At 41.9% G+C, this 20,633-nt stretch overlaps 1 protein-coding gene across 7 annotated transcripts in view; it reads right to left on the reverse strand.

Moving 5' to 3' along the window:
* The window catches only part of PAG1 (phosphoprotein membrane anchor with glycosphingolipid microdomains 1), a 120,949-nt gene that overhangs the window by 15,720 nt on the left and 84,596 nt on the right, over positions 1-20,633 (reverse strand). For 6 of the 7 annotated variants that reach the window (XR_010883316.1, XM_067290580.1, XM_067290581.1 and 3 more), the window contains 4 exons: positions 8,116-8,327; positions 5,409-5,460; positions 4,773-4,869; positions 820-1,418 (listed from right to left, as the gene is read on the reverse strand). Coding sequence is in view for 6 of the 7 variants with exons in the window: in XM_067290580.1 (XP_067146681.1) it covers positions 820-1,418; positions 4,773-4,869; positions 5,409-5,460; positions 8,116-8,240 (873 nt within the window). In the remaining variant the exon portion in view is untranslated. The remainder of the gene's footprint in view (positions 1-819; positions 1,419-4,772; positions 4,870-5,408; positions 5,461-8,115; positions 8,328-20,633) is intronic. The other variant, XM_013942847.2, reaches the window with a different exon arrangement.

Genomic DNA, 20,633 nt, shown 5'->3' on the forward strand with positions numbered 1-20,633 from the left:
ATAAAAGGCAACTTTTGGCTGTCATTTCACCAGGCAGAAATTTATTTCTCTGTTTACATGTGACACACAGAATTTGACAAATATAAAATCTGTAGGTTGATAAACTGCTCAAATCTTTTATGGTCCTAATGCTGAAAAGGATTAATATAGATATTTAATTCAGTACTTTTTTATCTGTGATCCTTTGTACTGCGGAATTGCTGAATAGCAATTATAAGACCAAAAGCGAATCTTACATTTTAAAATCCTACAGTCGCAATTCTCTCTGTCCCTCTTTCTGTCGCTCTCTCCTACAAAGGGAGACTAGGTGAGTGGCTTACAGCCGATGCCTAACACACAGCTCAGCTGACGTGGCCCCACAAAGGAACCACTTCTAAAGCCAGGGCTTCTACCCCACTCTCCTTTTTGTAAATTTAGATTTTATTAGAAAAAAACAAGTAGGAGATTCTGAAAGAGATGCAGACGCTAACAGAGACACTGGACACCTACTGTAATAGCTCCCACAAGTATAATACCATTGAAAAAGAAGCAGAAGCTTCCTATGCAATTTCTGGGTGATATCTGGGAACAGCACACTGCAACAATTAAAAACTGAGGTTCCAGTAGAATGAATACATGACAATAATTCGGAGGTTATACTGTGTATTTTCATATTTCTGTATTCTATAGTTTTTGTCCTGATGATCTTTGTGATTTTAACAGAAAAGGATTATTAAAAAAAAAAACTATGCTCCTTCCCCCCACAAGTATGTTCAAAATGACTTTTCCTCTCTATCATTATATGACTGTCCAACAAGGACAACCATTTGTAGTGTTTACCTTTTCTGGTTTACTTGCTCCTTCTGTCCCTTGTTCTTCTTCCACTTTTTGTTCTTGGAAATTCTCATTTTCATCAAGAAGTTTCATGGGTACTGGAGGCGGGGGCTCATCCTCTACATCTGGTGTGTTGCCAAGAGGGCTGTCTGAATTAGCACTTTGGCGACTTTTTTTATTTCGATCAACAGATGCATATTCTGCTGATTCAATTCTGCACTCAGGGATCTGATCCTGACCTTCAGAAACCACCAGTGAAGCCCTTGATTTGTTGTTACAGCTTCTTTCCATGTTGGCTACTGCTCCGACATCTTTAATTTCCTTCACAGTTTCATACAAGCAGTCTTCAACTACATTCTCTTGAGAGGAGCTGTCTTTCAGGACTTCATAAGGCCCTTCCATTCCAAGACCTTGATCATTTTCTGCATTTCTAGCTGAGATGATGGTTTCCATGGTACTGTTAGGAGGAATACTGGGTAGTTCCCGGCTCCGGTGACATTTAACGGATTTTCCAAGACTATCCTGCTGATCTAGCAGATCAGAGACAGACGTTTGTACTTCTTCATAAGGCTGGATGCAGGCAGTTGTACTGTCCTCCGAGAGAACTAGAGAAAATTATAAAGAATTATTTAAAGCAATTGCATGACTAAGAAAGCTGAATGTGATTTAGTACACCCCACATTATTTAGTTTTTGCATCTCTCACTGAAAAGGATAAATGATACAAATACCTGGAAACGTTCTAGTAGTCATCATGCTTTCAGTTTATCAAAAATTTTCTGTTAAGGAGATGGCTGCACTCTACTGTTAAAATGTCATTCTCACAGCATCATTAATGCTCTGTGCACACTCAAATCATTTTACATACAACTGTGTTCACAGCGAGCACAGAGGATTGGTGCACAGGTGCAGGTACGCAAGTATGCTCAGCTAGCTTGTACTCAATTTTATTGAATGCTTACAGACCGCTCAGCAACCTCACATGGGGAGCATTGGTGTGAAGTCTAGAACCAAGCACGCTTAAAAAAAATCTCATTTTTTTTTCTTTTTTCCAATTCCCTCTTTTGGAATCAGAGAGAAGACATCCCTGCTTTCTCCCTACCCAGCCCTCACCTTGTTTAACACACTGGCCAAATTCGAGTCTGAACCACACCTAGTTCCACCTTGCTGAAGGCAGCTCCATCGCACAATACACCAGCAGCTCCTTATTGGAAGTCTATGCCATACTTTTCTTAGTCTCGCAGCACATAATGTAGGTTGACAACTTACTAACAAGCCAGCCATATGCACAAAGATTAGACTTCAGAAAGTGGTGTTAGGCAGAACATGTTATTTTAAGTCACATAAGTGGGTCACATGTCACTGTCACAAAATGGGTATTAGGGATTTAAATTTATGGGACTTCTTATCTTACAGTGCACATGTATGACATTTGCTGGCAGTCATGGATATATACACGGACACATATAGGCATGTTTCTGACAGTATATGGTATGTTACTTTACATGACCTCATTTCCTTGAAAAATCACTTCTGAATAGCTTTATTTTTCTTAGTACAGTTCCTATGGCACTCTCTCAGACTTAGAAAAATCAAGCCATTCCTCCATTTTCTTTAGTGTGTTTGACATTATGACATAAAGTGTTGCCAAAGCAATCAGTACTATTGATTTGGTGGTTGTCACATATGTTTCTTTTGCTTGTGCTTTGGGCACACACTCTTATACACTCAGATCCCCCCCCCCCAGGGAGCTGTAATCTGACAGCAAAACTCAGGATGGAACTTAAGGCACAAGATGCTAATCGCTGTCTGAATAGGAAATGTGAGGAGAAGAAAAGGAAAACGTCCTTCTGCAGTCACTTGACTCCTGCATGCGACTGGGGAGGAACTGGAGACACGCAAGGTGCCCTGCACAGTTCTTGAGCAACATCAGGAACCGCCTGGAGAAGCTGCAACATCTGTTTTTCCCTTCTGGCCCTTGCGCTCAGGGCATTGTGCACTACGCAGAGCACCTTCGCTGTCCCCAGGTAGCATCCACCTGCTTCAGCGTGCGGCGGGATAATCAGAAGCAGTGAGAGCTCACACTTCTGTGCTGTTGGGGTTATGGGTACTGAAGCACAAGGGGTTGCCTTAGGTACGCTGCCACAAACACAACACTGGCAGGTTGGGCAAAGGAAAAAAAACGCATTTGATGGTGTTGCTTTCATAGCCTTGTCCCTTCTCAAAAGGCTAACAGCAACAGCAAAACAAAGACAGAACTATTAACATAAATATATATAAAGCAGAAATAAGAAATTAAAGCTAAACAGTTCCAGTTAGTCAGAAGGGTTGTTATGCTAATTGTAAGCTGAGTAATATCAGAGAGTCTAAAAACTGTCTGATAGCTGACAGCATGCCTTTAGTAGCACCTTCTGACAGCTGAGTGTGTGGTGGGTGACTAGTGGCAAACAGAAATGGTCCCCTCCTGTACGGCTTTGCTCTTTGCCTTGAATCACTTAGTGGGATAAATACACCTAAATATGAAACAAGTCAATGTAAGGGAGCAGGGATTAACTGCAAAAAGAAAGTTTAAAAATTCCTTTGGTTACTTGTCTCCAAGAAGTAAAGATTTAATAGTTTAGCCTCCAGCTTCTTGGTGAGATTAGGAGTTCAGCTATAAACTAGGGAACGCAGCCCAGTGTGTCAGTGTCTAACTCGGAGAGAACAGGCACTCCTGGCACCCAGGAGCTCTGAACTGCGAGCATGTTTATTTTTAGGATCAGCTGAGTAAAATATTTTCCAGTGTTACTTGAGTGTGAATCATTCTGAGTGTTCAGCAAAGCAAAGATTAGAAAAAAAGGAAGCCTATTTATGTTTCCTGTTTTCTAAAATACAAAAACACATTCTAGTGATCACAAAAACTGCTTAGTTCCCCTTGAACTAAGGACTGGGAAGTATGTTGCACTTACTCTTTGACCCAGACTACTTTGTGGATGCTTACTATCTACTAAATCTTCTTGTATTGTGCCTAAAATTCATTTTTATATTTCCCAACCTGAAGGGAGACTAGGTTGTGCCTTGAGGTGTTCACAGTGCTGATCCCAGTAATACTTACATGTTTAACAATACATGAATTCAATAGGATGACCTATATGCATACATCTAAGCACGCTTTAGTTTGTAGAGTTTAGTTTGTAGACTGCGGGGAACAGGACAGCATATGAATAAGAAGATGCTGTGGTAGAAAGCAGGTGTATTTTTAAGCTGGCACTGACGTTTTAAAGTCTTCATCAAGTGACAGCCTCAGACAGCATGGGACTATGATCAACAGCTATAGGCTCTGGAGGAGGGCCTGAAATATTTTTAAGAACTCAAGGAATGTTTCTGAAGCTCTCGGGTCCAATTGTGTCTTTGGTCACATCCCAGCTCCATAGCTGGCCGAGATGAGGGAGGGCAGCAGTCTTTGCCTGATGACCTGGTTTCTCCCAAATGTAGCCTGTGGCCCGGAGCAGGCCCCAGCACCTTCCAACTGGGGGGTGGCCTGGAGGACTAGGAGGCAGGGCGCAGGGCTGTGCCACAGCACACCAAACAGGGAAGTGCCGCTACAACCCAGCATCTCCATGGGAAGGTGGCTGACTTCCCTGCAAGGCAGCAATGCTCACAGGGTTTCCTATTTTAATGTAAGTTTTGTGTAAATTAAGTTCTTTACAAAAAAGGGCTTCCTTTCAGAGAGCTGTATGCCCTGTCGCTGCCCTGGGATGCAGGACTTGTGCAGCTGCTCTGGGGTCAGACCTCCAGGGATGATCAGAGGAAAATGCAGGGTGCTCAGGCTAACAGCAAAACTATGCCCTAGGAAAGCTGACAGCTAGAAACCTAAGATGTGATGGATTACAAATGTGTCAGAGAGCAGCTAACTTGGGAACTATGAGCAAGGGCATGGCACTTCTCATTCAGCCTGTTCGCAAAGACTGTATTACTCACCCTCACCATTACTGAGTGCCCCATTCTGGTCGCTGCTTGGAGGAGGCTCAGTAGCTGAACTTGTGACAGAGTGGCTGAACATCTCCTTATCAGAAGGCTACAACACAAATTAGGTAGATTAAATGTTTGCAGAAGCAGTTAGATGCACCATGGACTTTATTCTGATCTCAGGAGCTCTAACTCACATGCAGTATTGGCGGGAGAGACAAATCACGCCTACTGTACTCAAAGACTTATATGCCTGTATTTACAGATGCTAAACAAAAAGTGTATTTATTTCTAGAGTGATCTCCCATCCAAACTCTATAGTGATAGAAATTACCATGGCTTCAACTAGTCAGAAAACAGCAGCTGACAACTGCACTTGCACAGCAACCTGAGCGAAAGAAAGGCAGGAGATCCGGTGACAACAGTGGCAGAAAGAGCAAACGAAAGCACAGATCATTGGGATTTACAGAAGTTACCCTTCCTTTCCTATTCTGAAGCTTTTCTTGAAGTTTCCCTTCCTCAACAGTGTCTAAATTCCTCATCTATTTTCCAACCCGCAATACTTCGCAAAGGCTTTGGTGCAAACCAACCTCAAGAAAGATACAAGCTAATAAAATAGAAATAAGATAAATAGAAATAAATACATACCACATTCATCAGATTTTCATGATCTCCATTCTGATGTTTGGGCTTCTTTTCCCTTAGTGAAGAAGTATAACATGTTACTACAAATTATGCTAATAAAAAAAAGTCAGTCATTAATAGACTGTACACACCTCCTGGGAGCAGAATTGCAATTCACCATAATATTGTAATATGAATAACTGAAAATTATTACAGGGACTGGTATGACCTCAGTGTAAGGTCACCACAAAGCAAGGTGGTGATGAACACATCTAAAGAGTTATGACAAACACACACACACACACAAACCTTCTCTTGTTCTAGTGTAAGATCACAGTAAGGAGTAACTAGCCGAAGGAGTACAAATACCATAGCCAAAATACTATGAATAATATCCTCACTTTAATCACATCTGAAATGTTCAGAGATACATGAGGTACATGTTTTGGTGACAGACTACCTGTAAAGTTCCTTAACCTGTGTTAGGTCTCTCTGTGACGGGCCTGACCAATTTGACGTATAGAAAGACACTCTGGACTGAGTGCAGGCTGCACTCAGAGCCCAGACAACAACATCCCATGGACTACCAGCTGGACTGCTCTGCTGACTCCCCAAACACTGCGAACCAGAGCCTACTCTCATGTAAACTGAAGCGGATCCAGATGAATCCCACTTACGCTGATGCAGAGCCATATAGCAAAGGCACCTGCTCTTAGCTATTTTTGACAAAAGACCGGGACATAGACTAAAACAACCTATATGCCCAAATTCTGTCAGATGCTTTTTTCTGTCACCATTATGCAGCTGGAGGCTTACACTTGCCACCTTTCCCACCCTACTCCTCGTGCTTCTTCTGGAAGTACAACACTGCCACTGCCTCCTTTCGGAAATGACTCTGAGGGGTGAGAAAACAAAAGCGTGTCGGGAAAGCCTTGTTTGCTGGACCCTGTACTGATGCAATTGCTCTGGATTTATACCCCCCCCCCCCAAAAAAAAAGGGATTTCTATGTTTAAATTAAATGAAAATTGAGAGCGTTTTTTTCCTTTCAAAAATCCATCAGGATTTTGGACACATTTTCAAAACCTTGGAGAACATCACATATAGTTGCATGCACTTATTTTTGAAAGAATGTTTTAAAACTGTCCCTTATTTCACCAGCTGGGCAAAGCTCACATGTTTTGAAAGGGGCTTAAAATTGAAATTTGAAAAAACAAAGTCAGTAAAAGTGCCTATATTGTTGGAATCAAACCCTCTCGTGGAGAGGAGAAAAACGTATGAGCTCAAGCCATTAATTAGTATCTTTTTCTGATTCTTAATCATTTTGGCTTGAACAGCAGGATCAATTTCCTAGTCTCCAGGAATGGACAAAGAGAAGTTGAAATACATAGGAATTGTTTTGCTTTTCTTTTTACCTATATCTTTTGTCCTGTTCAGCCCACCTAATTTTCTCAATTGATAACAGGTTATAGAAACATTTAGTTCCAGCTCATTCTACAAAACTCTCTGTTCTCTCAGAAAATGCAGCCAAATTAATAGTCCAAATGCTGAATTAGAAAAGCATGCTTTAACTTGCTGTGTCCACCCTGGCCTCTGTGTATCAGAGGGAGGAGAGCATCTCCCAGAAAGACTGAGGACAGAAGAAGGCTTTGCTTTACCTGTTCCAACTGACTTCACCACGTACTCTAAAATGGAGATGCAGGAACGCAGCTGATGAGTATTTACTGAGGGAGACTAGAAGTAACGTGCTGCTTCTGTCCTGCAAAAGCCTGGGAGTGTTGGAACTGCCATCCTGAGAGCTGAAAAGTGTGTGGTGTCTCAAATTCAGATGTACTTGTGAAGCTGGGCCATTTGGTCTGGCTTACTCTCCAGTGTTACACGAAGCTGTGTGGCCTGCCCTTTTCCCTCCTCAGATCAGCGCTGTCTCATCCCATGCTTTTTAAAAAAGCTTTGCCACTGAATTTTTAAGAGAGTGAAAAGCAAAACTCTTCTGTTGTTTCTTTACTGAAAGACATTTTGTACTCCTTTGGCTAGTTACAAAGCACCAGTTAATACTACTGCTGGTATGAAGAAACTGTTCAGGACAGAGAGAAGTATTGACTTCAAAAATATTTTTTAGCTAAGATTTAAGGCTAACGGTGTAATCTGCTATTTAGATTAGCCTGGATACACCAAACTGATCCAATGTCTAAGCGCAGGATGGACAACGTTTAGAAAACAGCCTGTGCTGCCCCGACTCCTCTTCCCATCATGTCATGGACACTGTACCACAGGTTATTATTGTCAATGTCCCTGTGCAGTCCAGACTTCAGCTCAAGAGAGAAAGCACCCAGCAGGCACAATAGCATTTTTCCTTTACAGCAAAAAAGTATTTTTAGTTTGTTCCTTTACAGCAGAAAACCATCAAGAACTGTTCAAGTTTACTCTGAAAGAATTTTGCACAGTCAGAGCTGAACTCTCAAAAACATTACCATGGGGATAAAAGCTGATGTGAGCAAGCCAACCCACAGAAGTGTCTGTGGGGACACCACGGCAAAGGCAGGGAAGCATGAATTGACTTAGCCTCTGAAAATATGAAGCGACTACTTTGCAATAACTTACTATTTTGTGGTAATTCATTTTGGTACCTCAGTCCCCAGTATTTCTTGCTAACTGGTTATTCGTGAAGCTATTTCAATCCCTGCAATATTTGATTCAAGAAAAACTACTGCCTCCTGAACTACTGAGTCTTACCTGTTGCAGTTGGAGCAGAGGAAAATGAGGAAGGTGAGGAATAAGACTGTGGTCATAGCTGCCAAACTTCCCCACAGGATGGCGTGGACCTGCCCGCTGCCTAAGAAGCCACCATCTGGTCCCATGATACTAGTAGGAGCTGGTGTCACTTCAGGATGAAGACGTTATTCCTTGGAGAGTGCTGGCATCTGTGATGAGAGCACCTTCTGTTTCTGCACACAGAAAACCGTATTTGGAAGTCATGATAGATTGTGAAGATAATGAATCTGGCATATACAAGTCTGGCAAGAGAGATTTTTCAAATCCAGTTTTAAGTACAGGACAGCCAGCCAGCGAGATCTGCAGCTAAATTTCTGATGGTGACATGGAACAAATCTTGTCAAATATTAACACAAGCTGTTAAGTATCAACAATCCTAACATGAATAAAATGCAGTACAGTATCTGTGTCCTTACACTTTGAGAAAAAAAGTCTGTAAATCCACTTCAAGACACTGAGTAATCTATTTGTGATGATATTTGTTAACTTCATTAAAAATGGAGCTTTCAAAACAACCGACTTCTGCCAAGTTAGCAAGACAAAAAGAGAATTGTGGGAGGCCTTCACCTCCTTCTCTTTCAATGTCTCCTGCTGCCTGCACATGACTAGGTGTTTAAAGTACAATGACAAATAAACTAGGTTGTTTTTAAAAGGAATACCATACAAAAATTTCTTACAATAGATCAGGTCTATTTTTTTTCCATGTGAAATGCTTATTTTCTTATTAGTCTGCCCTGGACATTAATAAGATTGAACTTTTTTTATTTTATTTTTTTTTGCTTTTCCCAGCAGAGGATAATAAAGACAACAAATGAGAAGAGCAGACACAGCATTTTTCAAGAACTTGAATTATCACAACTTTTGCTACAGCACAGCAGCTCCTGGAGAAACATCCCAAGTTAACAGCATTTATGATATATAAGTTTTGGTATTCAAAATATGCTAAAATATAGTACTTATTTTTAATGTAATACATTGTTGACCTATGGCAAAATCGAAAAGAAGACTTTCATTCTGCACAACCAAAGATATCATTGTCTCCATAATTTAGAAATACATTATGCAAAGTCAAGTCACAGCCTTGCAGCTAGACCTCAGGACTGATAAACGTTCAGATAAAATACAGTAAAGAAATTAACAATAACTTTGGGGGAATGAAAAAGTATCACAACTTGAGACTGAATAATGCCTAAAAATACTTAGAATTACTCTGATTTTATCTATATATTTTCATATATATATATGAAATACATATTATATATATACATTGTATCTCTTTTGCAGCAGAGGCACACTTTTCACTAGCAAATTTAATTAGGCAATAATGTCACATCTGTATCAAAAGCACTCTGTTACCATGTTGGTATTAAAATCTTATGAGAAGAAGCTTAATTTCCAAGAAAAGACCATTCACATCAAAGGAAAGGAGCAGAAGGGACTTAAATACTAAGTTATGTTGCTAGGCAGTTCTTACAAGGACTATTCCTATTCCTATATAAAATTAGCTCATTGATTTCTACCATGCAGGATCAGACTTACAGATGCATTTCCTAAAGAACCAGTTTTTACTAAATAACCCCATGGTGAACAGAAGCAATGTTTTTTTAGATATTAATTTGCAGTCATAATATATTTATGTATTTTTTAAGATATTAATGGAATTGCAATGAGAATGAGGGGAAACAGACATGGAATTTATTACTTTTTCTGAACCTTTCTAGAGATATCCCATTTACTCTGTTTGGTGTATATTTATTGTGGGGAGCAGAGGGTATAAGGAATACACTGAGAAAGACCTAAGGCTGGAGAAGTCAATAGAGTAGGAACAGAAGCTTCTCATCCTAGAAAGACAGACTTTGAAGTGGAGTTAAATATTTCTAGTTTGGCTAAATAACAAGGAAATCAGATAATCTATAGCTTTTAAAACCCAGTAAATACAAAGCATGGGAGGAGCAGGTGTACAACGCTTGGGCAAAGCCCGCAGCTGCCTTCCTGGCAGCTCCGCACTGTGGGAACAGGGTAGCCACCGCAGCAGGCGTCATAGGGCAGGATGTGCCCAGCACGTGTCCTGCTTCTGCGGGGACTTTGGTGCGATGCTGAGCTCTACGCTTCTCTGGTTATTGTTGGAGCTTGGAAAATTAAGCACTGAAAAGCAAGTAAAGGACACTCTAAAAAATATTTACATGGCAGATGTGCATCTGATACAGCTCTACCTACTACAGCAAAACTTGGGGTATGTCTACACTAGGTGTACACACATGGTCACACCATTGACTGCAAAGCAGAGAGACCTTAAGAGAAACAGAATCACATTTAGTCAGCAGAAGACATGCTTTAATGCCTGAAAAGACCTCTTGGATAGGTGTATTGGAAGAGATTCCCATGGAGGTGATGGGCTGTCCTTCACCTGGCATTTAGAAGACACTCCAAAGCATGCTGCAGTGGGCGAGTTAACTAGCTCCAAACCTTTGTTAGAAGTTTTGAATGGAAAGTATTGATTTTCTTTTCAACATTCATTTTTTACAAATTTTCAAAGGCGTTTTTCCAACCTCTAAAAACTTTTAAAACTCCATCCTCTTGACTTTAAAAAAATACTGTTTTTTTCTTCCTTCCTTGGAAAAAAAGGACAGAAATGGAAAGGGAAGAAAATGAAAACTGAATAAAAGCTTTTTTTCCACATTTATATTGTCTTTTCTTCCATATTTTTGTCAGGAAACAAATAAAACAGAAGGAGAGAATGCAAATGGAAAAAAAGCTCCTTATTTTTTAAATACTGGACAAAGAAGAGGAAAATATAGGAAAAAAGGATAGGGATCTCAAAATATTTTTCACCTTTTTCAGAAAACAGAAACAAATATTATTTGATTTTTTTAAAGCAGACACAAAGGTGTCTTGAGCGAAATCATTTACATTACATTACATAATTTCTAGTGATAAGTTTACGATTTTATGCCTGCACTGAAGAACAATACTATATTCCTCTCAGAAAATGCAACTGACTAAGTAACCTTCCAAAAGCTAATATGGCAGGCAGTTATTCTCTCATTCTACAAATACATTCTTACCTATTGAAGCTGCTGGCCTAATGAAGTAAAGGTGATATCTGAGCTAAGGAAAGCTAAGGATACCTGGGACAAAGACACACAGGAAAGCTGCAACCTTTGAAGGCTCCCGTACAGAATTAGGAAGTTACAGGATGAGCAGCAGCTGGTGGAGTTGAGAGACAGAGCTTAAAAAGGATGAGTCCTTTTTAAGATCTCAGGATCAGAGGCAGAGAGTCAAGGGAGATGTATGTTTGAGCATCAAGAATGAAGTGCAAACTGAAGCTAGCAATGAGAAATCCTACTGGGCAGAAGCCAAATGGAGGCAAGAAAAGGGCCAAGGACAGAAACTGTAGTTATGCTACAGTGAAAGACTAAGAATTCAGATACAAGGCTTTCACTGTAAATTGAAAAAAAAAGAGGTCAGAAAAGGTCAGAAAAATACAGTGGCACTTGAACTAGGGGAGGCAACTACTACAGACCCTGGTTACTCATGCAAGCAGAATAGAGCATTAAATTGGAATAAATTCACAAAGAATGAAGCAGTAATGAAGCCCTCCATGAGAGAAGCCTGAGCAGGCAAGACATGACTTCTTTCAGCTTCTTAAACTGCAGGAGTTTGATAAGTGCAGGAAAGGGAACCTAGAAGCTGCTCAATGATCTACTTGTTATAAGACAAGAAGTGAATATAATCATAACACAGGAAAGCACGCCTGCATATGCTTTCCGCTGAGCACTGCACCCTTCTAATGATACTTGTTCAGCCATCAGAGAGCTTATTCCTACTGATTAATGCCTCCCAAATGATGAGGTTGAAATAGTTTCCTTTTGGGCACACAGGAGAGCTTCTGAAATACTGAGGGTTGGACAAGCACCCATCAACCACCTGAGCAGCACAGGATGGAAACCTGGCACGGAGATACAATGAAAATACAACCATCTGCTTCACTTGGTGAATGCCTGGACCCCAAACAGTTAATGGATTTTGGAGCTGCTCAGAGGCTAGCTTTAATGAGAAACTTAGCTGCAATCATAACTATGGAACAACAAGCAGCTAATTTCAAAAAATCTCTTTAGACACTTTAAATGATTAACTTTAAATTACACATTAAATTTTACAAGAAAAAGTTATATTGTGCTGCCCCCTGGTGAATTCTTCCTTTAGGAAAAATGTATTTGTGCCTGCTGTTACCGTTGTGGCTCATGCGATTGTGCTTCAGTGCTTCAATGAATCCCATTGCTAAAAATGGAGGCTTGTGTGCAGTCTTTCATCTGCTTGGCTTGGAAAAAAATCCTGCTACCACCCTTGAAAGGCACTCGGACTCGAATATTTTAACTTTGCAGAGACATCACTGAGAGAGTAATGGTCAGTTGAACTTTTTTTTTATTATTTAAATCTGTGAAGATCTTTTGAGATGAAGATTTCTTTAGGTTGTACTTTTGCCAGAGAAAGGCAAGAATATCTTTGTTTAGAAATCTCCACACAAGTTGTAGGTAATATCAAACTCTATATAAGAATAACAAAGACAGGCCTGGATGAGAAAACTTATTTCATTTAGGACAAAACACAAATGACTTCACACTAACATTTCAAAATCATTTTCAGTTCAGAGAAGTAAATCTTACACTATACTTAATAGAATTTCTCCTTCTTCTTGTAATTTTTCCTTGCATTTTAGACATCAATATTTGCCAATAGTGGAACCTATATGACAAATAACAACAATAGCCATTTCCTGAAAATTGCACATAAATGCACAGTTATGCTTGGCAGTCGCAGAAAGATGTTTTTTTCATTACATGACCCTCATTTTCATAGCGAATAACATGTTATTTGTCCTTACAAGTGTTCCAGGGATAAAGCACAGCTTAGGCATTTCAGCAAGATTTGGTGACGATGGAAGTCTGCAGTGCAGGGCACAAGCACAAATTTGTTGCCAAACTGAAGAATACAAATGTATTGGGGGTGAAACCGCTTTGAAATCAACACACACAAAAGAGCGTGGGGAGGCTGTGGTTTTAAGGAGAGTGATGAGTGGGAATTTCAGCTAGTGAGGAAGCTGCTGCAAAAGCTTGCATTGAGACCTGAATGTCATCAAAGCCCACCAAGGGACCGATCCAGCGTCCTTTGGATCTGGGATCTGGTCTGTGTTTTCTGTGCAGAGTTTCAGGCAAAGCCTGTGCCCTATGCCGCTTTGTGCAGCTCCGGGGCTGGGGCGGCACCACACGAGGTGGCAGTGCAGCCCCATGGCCACCCAGCGGAAAGGCTCCCAGGCGACCTGACCCACCGCCCCTCGCCTTGGCTTCTTACCACTGCTTTTGGGCTTTACATTGCCTGTTATAAACCACCTCAGGCCCACGCTTTCCATCAACGTCCCAAGGGGAAAGAGTGGGAAAAGCTGATGGCGTCACCTTTCTGGTTTTCTTTATGAATTATAGATACAGCACAAGCAAGGGAAGAAATTGTTTTGACAACTGAACGACTTTGAACGCGAGAACCCAAACACAACAGGACAGGATAGATTCAGGGAGAGGTCAGAGATCAGGACTCTCTGTCCTAGACTGTCAGACCAGGTTCGGCTAAAAAGGGCGCTGATCAGGAGCTTCACATGCTGATCCTCTGCGAGAAATCTTGGTGGCGAGCTTCCTTCTCCAGCTGCTCCATCTCCTGCTGCTTTCTTCTCCCTCCCTCCCATTTTCTGTGCCTTCAGTTATCCTGATACCCCTGTTAAACTGTAAAACAGATTAGTCAGATCATCCAAGCTGAACGATCCCCTCCACTCTAATAATATAGACGTGGGAGGGAGAGGGAGTGGGCAAGAAGGTCATAATTTTTAAACCAGATTTTTATTGGTCTGGTAGCAAGCTCACTAAGAGTTGCATTAATACGAACCAGAAAATGGTGAAGTACAAGATATATGGAACCACAAAGCGAGACAGCAGACGAAAGGTATGAAATGAATGTCCTCTTGTCTACATCCAGTTGCTAACACTGTCATCCAAACATAACAAAGGAACAGAAACTTGGATGACAACGAACGGGCAGCAGCAGCAGACAGTCCTGCAGGTGTAACATCCACAGATGTAGATCCTTTTATCTTACATTCCTCCAGATTTTGAAAACTGACTTTCTCTACAAAGCTGCAGTTCTACAGGAAACCGAATGAGATCCTGTTACCTTATTTGCTTCTCAGAAAACTCATTCTGCAGCTTAAGACAAAGCTCAGGCATCAGCGGGTACAATATATTGCCAAGTGTCCCAAGACTGAGCGTGTCCCTTGAATGAGACATTGTCAGACCATTAAAAAAAAAAAAAATCCAAAGAAAAGCAATTCCTTACTATGACAACTCCTGCACCAACAAGATTTCACACCAAACAGCTTCTTATAGTCTATGCATTTTATTTAGACAAGAGAGAGGATGTGGCAGGCTCATTTTACTCAATCCAGAATCTTCTCCCTATCATCAGAAGTGTTCTCTACATATATGGAAAATAACAAATTGGTCCTATTTTCTTGCTGCTGGCAGGAGATTAAGTGCAGTTCTGTAGTGAATTGGATCAGGCAACTGCCCTGTGTTAAAATGAACTTAAAATAACCCTTTCTTCATCCAAAGAACCCTCTCTAAACCTCTTGATTTTAAACTGAAACTGTTCTCTGATCTTCTTCACCAGCCTTTTTCACAAGGCTTTAATGGCAGAGCAGCTGGAAGCTGCTCCTGAGTGTCTCTTTCTTGTAGCTTATCAGAGCTGATGGATTCCTGATAATACAAGCCAACGTGCCCACATTCTGTGACACCATTGGGCTGCATTTGTCCCTGTGTGGGCAAATTACTCAGGTCAAACTTTTCACAGGTATGTCTGGATCCAGGACCTACTTTGAAGCCTACCTGCAGCAGTCGGTGTGATTTGTACTTTGAACAACAATGTTACATCTATAGCAATAAATAAAACATGCCTGGGGTAATTGTCTTGTACTGAGGCCAACTGGCATGGCACAGCCTGTGTCTGTACTGCTAAACTCTCTTATCCTCCATAAAACAGTGGTTGTACCCAAGTTGCCCACTGGGAGTGGTCTCTGGTTTAAACTAACTCCTGAGCTGTGCCTGGGATTAGATTGGGAAAGAGCCGTTTGACTCCAGCCGAAATTATGCCACAGGCTGTTGTAACAATTTAATAACATAAATGATGGACATTCAGTGCCCTGACAGTGTTTCATGTATACAGACCACACATACAGTCCAGGGCACCTGGTAAAATCAGATCCTTCATCTCTCAAACTGAGAATCTGAAAATAGTGGATCCTTTGACCTCAATCCCTCAGTGTGCTAGAGAGCCTTATCTGATCTCCATACTCATCCACCACAGGATGGGTCCAACTTTCTACCCCGCTCCAGCTCTTCTCATCATCTTCCAAACCCAGCCTCTCCTCTTCCCAGTTCTGTTTGCAGCCCAGGGCATTCACCTAATTTTATATGTGACAAAAACTGTATGAAGATACTAATACAGCAATGAGCCTTTATGGGCAACTAATTAAATAAGTGCAAAGTTGTTAAAACTTTATCAAAAAGAGATAAATTAGAGGCAGTGTTACATTAAAATAGATGATGCTATGGAATCGAGTGAAAATGCAAACATCATCCTTGCTTTAAGTTAGTGCTTGATATTTAACAGTAACTGCACACTATTAAATGCTTCTAGGGACAACCGGTAGCTGGACCGCTGTCTGAGCTGAGGTCCTGCTTATTATAAGCTGTTCTAGCACCACAGTATCACCAGAAGCAAGATTGTGTGGCATCTTGAAAGGCACTGTAAAAAAGATGTTAGACTGATTTGCGTTGTTTCTGTACCTGTCCTGCCTTGTTTCAATCTCTAGCTGTTTATATGTGGATCCAGTACTGAACTATACAAACATTAAGAGCATGATCTTAGTAGCTATTTCTTTTTAGTGTCTGCTGCATTTCACTTTTAGGGTTCCTATGCACTAGATGAGGACAAACCCTTTTCTATGTCAGATTAATGGTGTTCTAGTACAGTTGCATTTTAGGCTACTTGCTTGGCAGCAACTGCTTAACTACAACAATTAAAGTCAAAAAGATGCTTCTTATTCCAGGCAGACAAGAAATGCTAAAGGAGACCAGATGTACACATAATTAAGGCCTGATCCTGAAAGCCTGGTGCTGGAATGAATTACTGCAATGGACTGGGATGCTGTCGGAGGTTGTCAGACATGCCTTGCAGACACTGCATGTGTCGTAAGCCTTCAGAAGAGTTCATGTTTCTGCTCAGTGAAACAGCAGAATAATGAGGGTCTGATCTAATTCCCCATTGTATCTTCCTTCACAGAAATCAGAGCCCGCTTATCAAAGGATGTGTGTGTGCTCCATAGTGCAAAACCAGATCTAAGGCAAAACTGAACAGTCCCAAATTACTGGTCACTTTTAAGCACTTTTAAGTCTTAACATCTCCTAAATAGAAACCAAGTCTCTCTGAAACCATGTATCTGTGGCATTACAGAAAAATTAAAAAAGGCCTTTGCCTCAGTAAATGCTGACCTACACAGCTATCCATAATTATAGGCCAATCAACACAGTCATGCTTTGCCAGACCTGGTCACCTCAAGGCCAACATTTTCAAAGTTGAACTGATTTTTTCCTTCTAGATTTTTCCTTTCATGTTTTTCTCTCTATCTCTATTAACAAATTTAGCAATTTTTCTGTCCACTATTGCAAACTCAGAGCCATCCTTGGATATCTTTTCTTCCCCTATGCTTTCCTCCCAATACCGCAGCCTCCAACCATAGAAAATAACTCTCACTCTTGACATTTCCTGTTCTGCTTAAGAACCCTATCTCTGCCTAAGGTGTATCCTCACTTGAGCAATATCACTTTGTGTTTCCCCATTTCCCACTGCCTGACTTTCCTTCTTCTACTAACTTCTTCACAGTCTGCACCTCCTTTGTAACACCCATTTCTTGTCCCTCCTTATGTTCAGAGTGTTCCTAATTCTTGGGCTTTTCCTCCTCTTTGGAAAGACACTTTGGAAAGCAAGAAAAAACAAGAAAGTGAAATGAAGAATTAAGCATGTGAATTCAAGAGTGTGCTTCAAGGCAGGGGAAGAGTTTCTAATAAAAGGGCGAGCATTTGGAAAACAAGAGGAAACTGCAGATGTTATCAGGAAGGTTTTCTAGCAGACCCTAAAACTGGATTTTCAAAGGCAGGTTCAAAGGAATGTAATTGCATGTGAATATGATTATGTCCCAGTGATACACAGTCTGCATCCTGGGCTTTATACATGTACATAATCATGCACTTATCTTGTCATGTTGCTAGCACACTTATTTGCCATATTCACAAGGTCTTTCTATGTATAAAGCACATACTCACAAACCACTGCCAAAGTTATCTATTTTTATAAATCTGGTCCTAAACATGCTGTTTTTTTAAATAAATAATTTAAAGCTCACAAATTCATTTCATGGTGGGTAATAATGTTACCCCCATTTCACAGATGGGATAAGAGAACTACCCGGTTATCAGCCCCACAACAGCCCCTAGCCCAGCAAAGGGAAAATGAGGAGCTGCGGCCCTGGCTTTCCAAGGCAGAGTATCGGTTCAGCCAGACAGCTGCTGGGAAGAAACCCAGAAAGGCTATGCGAAATGGCTCACAGCAACACCACATATTTTCCCCAGGCATTAGCAGCCAGATAATGACTGGCTTGAATGCTAGAGCAGAAAAGCTTTATCTGATGAGTGACCATGCCAAAGATTGTAATTTAATTGTAGCATGTTATTCTCTTTCCCACACCCCCACAGTATCCCACATTGCTTTCTGTCTTCAGTGAGGTAATTAGACCACTATTACCACATGCTTTAGAGCATATAGAAATGAAAGCTGTCTTTGTGAAGTGTTTCCAGCTCTGACACTATTATTCCTGATAGCTTTGCTTTTCCTGGAACTAGATGTTATTTCATATTAAACACAGCCTGTTTATAATTTCACTTTGCTGTTTGTAATTCTACCGTGCCAAGTCTCTTTTTAGTCTTTGCAGTGCAACAACGTTCTACATAAAGTGGTTCAAGCGACCCTTTTGTAAACTCAGGTAATAATAATAGAAATAGAGAAACTCCCCCCAGCCTGGAGAGCAGGCACACACACACAGAGATTGCCTCTAAACTGGCCTAAGAGACCTCTGAAATCCACAGAAATCCACTCTTCCTTTTTCACAAATGGGTGTCTGAATCAGGCCCATGAAAGACAATGGGTAAATAGGACATTCCCGGTGGGTACCTCTGATTTCCAAAGGACACTGAGCTTACAAAACTGTTGAAGACTGCAGAACGTGCAGCAGCAAAACACAACGCTCTGACTGTCCCTGGTGAAACACTCCTGAAGAAGTAGGACTCTTTTTAAGAAAGCAAGACTACTACTTTGGGTGGGATTCATCTTATGTAGGTTTACCTCTCCAAAAATAGGCTTCTAGATCCTACCTATGGGATCTCAGCTGAGAGACCTCACCTCTGTACTCATCACAGCAGCGGACTAGATGACTTCCACTTAGTTAGATACTTACTGTTAGACTGATGAAATTTTAGACACGTGCTTAGAAAATAGGTATACCTAAACTGAGAAATTTAAAAAATGCGTTGTATTCAACACTCTGGATATTATAGCCTTTTAACAGCAGCAAGAAGGGCTTCTTCAAATACATCAGTAGCAAGAGGAAGACTAGGGAAAATGTGGGGCCTTTGCTGAATGGGGTGGGTGCCCTGGTGACAAAGGATGCAGAGAAGGCAGAGTTACTGAATGCCTTCTTTGCTTCAGTCTTTACTGCTCAGGCCAGCCCTCAGGAATCCCAGACCCTGGAGACAAGAGAGAAAGTCTGGAGGAAGAAAGACTTTCCCTTGGTCGAGGAGGAGTGGGTTAGAGATCATTTAAGCAAACTTGACACCCACAAATCCATGGGCCCCACTGGGATGCACCCACGAGTGTTGAGGGAGCTGGCGGATGTCATTGCTAAGCCATTCTCCATCATCTTTGAAAGGTCATGGAGGACAGGAGAGGTGCCTGAAGACTGGAAGAAAGCCAGTGTCACCTCAGTCTTCAAAAAGGGCAAGAAGGAGGACCCAGGGAACTACAGGCCAGTCAGCCTCACCTCCATCCCTGGAAAGGTGATGGAGCAGCTCATCCTGGAGGCTATCTCCAAGCATGTGGAGGACAAGAAGGTGATCAGGAGTAGTCAGCATGGCTTCACCAAGGGGAAATCATGCCTAACCAATCTGATAGCCTTCTATGATGGAATGACTGGCTGGGTAGATGAGGGGAGAGCAGTGGATGTTGTCTACCTAGACTTCAGCAAGGCTTTTGACACTGTCTGCCATAACATCCTCATAGGGAAGCTCAGGAAGTGTGGGTTAGATGAGTGGACAGTGAGGTGGATTGAGAGCTGGCTGAATGGCAGAGCTCAGAGGGTTGTGATCAGCCACACAGAGTCTAGTTGGAGGCCTGTAGCTAGCAGTGTCCCCCAGGGGTCAGTACTGGCTCCAGTCTTGTTCAACTTCTTCATCAATGACCTGGATGAAGGGACAGAGTGCACCTTCAGCAAGTTTGCTGACGATACCAAACTGGGAGGAGTGGCCGATACACCAGAGGGCTGTGCTGCCATTCAGAGGGACCTGGACAGGCTGGAGAGGTGGGCGGAGAGGAACCTCATGAAGTTCAACAAAGGCAAGTGCAGGGTCCTGCACCTGGGGAGGAATAACCCCATGCACCAGTACAGGTTGGGGGTTGACCTGCTGGAAAGCAGCTCTGCCGAGAAGGACCTGGGAGTGCTGGTGGACACCAAGTTAAGCATGAGGCAGCAATGTGCCCTTGTGGCCAAGAAGGCCAATGGTATCCTGGGGTGCATCAGGAAGAGTGTTGCCAGCAGGTCGAGGGAGGTGATTCTCCCCCTCTACTCAGCCCTGCTGAGGCCACATCTGGAGTCTGCGTCCAGTTCTGGGCTCCCCAGTACAAGAGGGATGTGGCACTACTGGAGCAAGTCCAGCGAAGGGCTACAAAGATGATTAGGGGACTGGAGCATCTCTCTTATGAGGAAAGGCTGAGAGAGCTGGGCCTGTTTAGCCTGGAGGAGAGAAGGCTGAGAGGAGATCTTATCAACGTGTACAAGTATCTGAAGGGAGGGTGTCGAGAGGATGGGACCAGACTCTTTTCAGTGGCGCCCAGCGACAGGACGCGAGGCAACGGGCACAAACTGAAACACAGACACTTCCATCTGAACATGAGGAAAAACTTTTTCACTGTGAGGGTGACAGAGCACTGGAACAGGTTGCCCAGAGAGGTGGTGGAGTCTCCTTCTCTGGAGATATTCAAAATGCACCTGGACGCGATCCTGTGCAACGTGCTCTAGGTGACCGTGCTTGAGCAGGGGGGTTGGACTA

Source organism: Apteryx mantelli, chromosome 2 (assembly GCF_036417845.1).
Source record: "Apteryx mantelli isolate bAptMan1 chromosome 2, bAptMan1.hap1, whole genome shotgun sequence".
Classification (NCBI taxonomy): Eukaryota; Metazoa; Chordata; class Aves; order Apterygiformes; family Apterygidae; genus Apteryx; species Apteryx mantelli.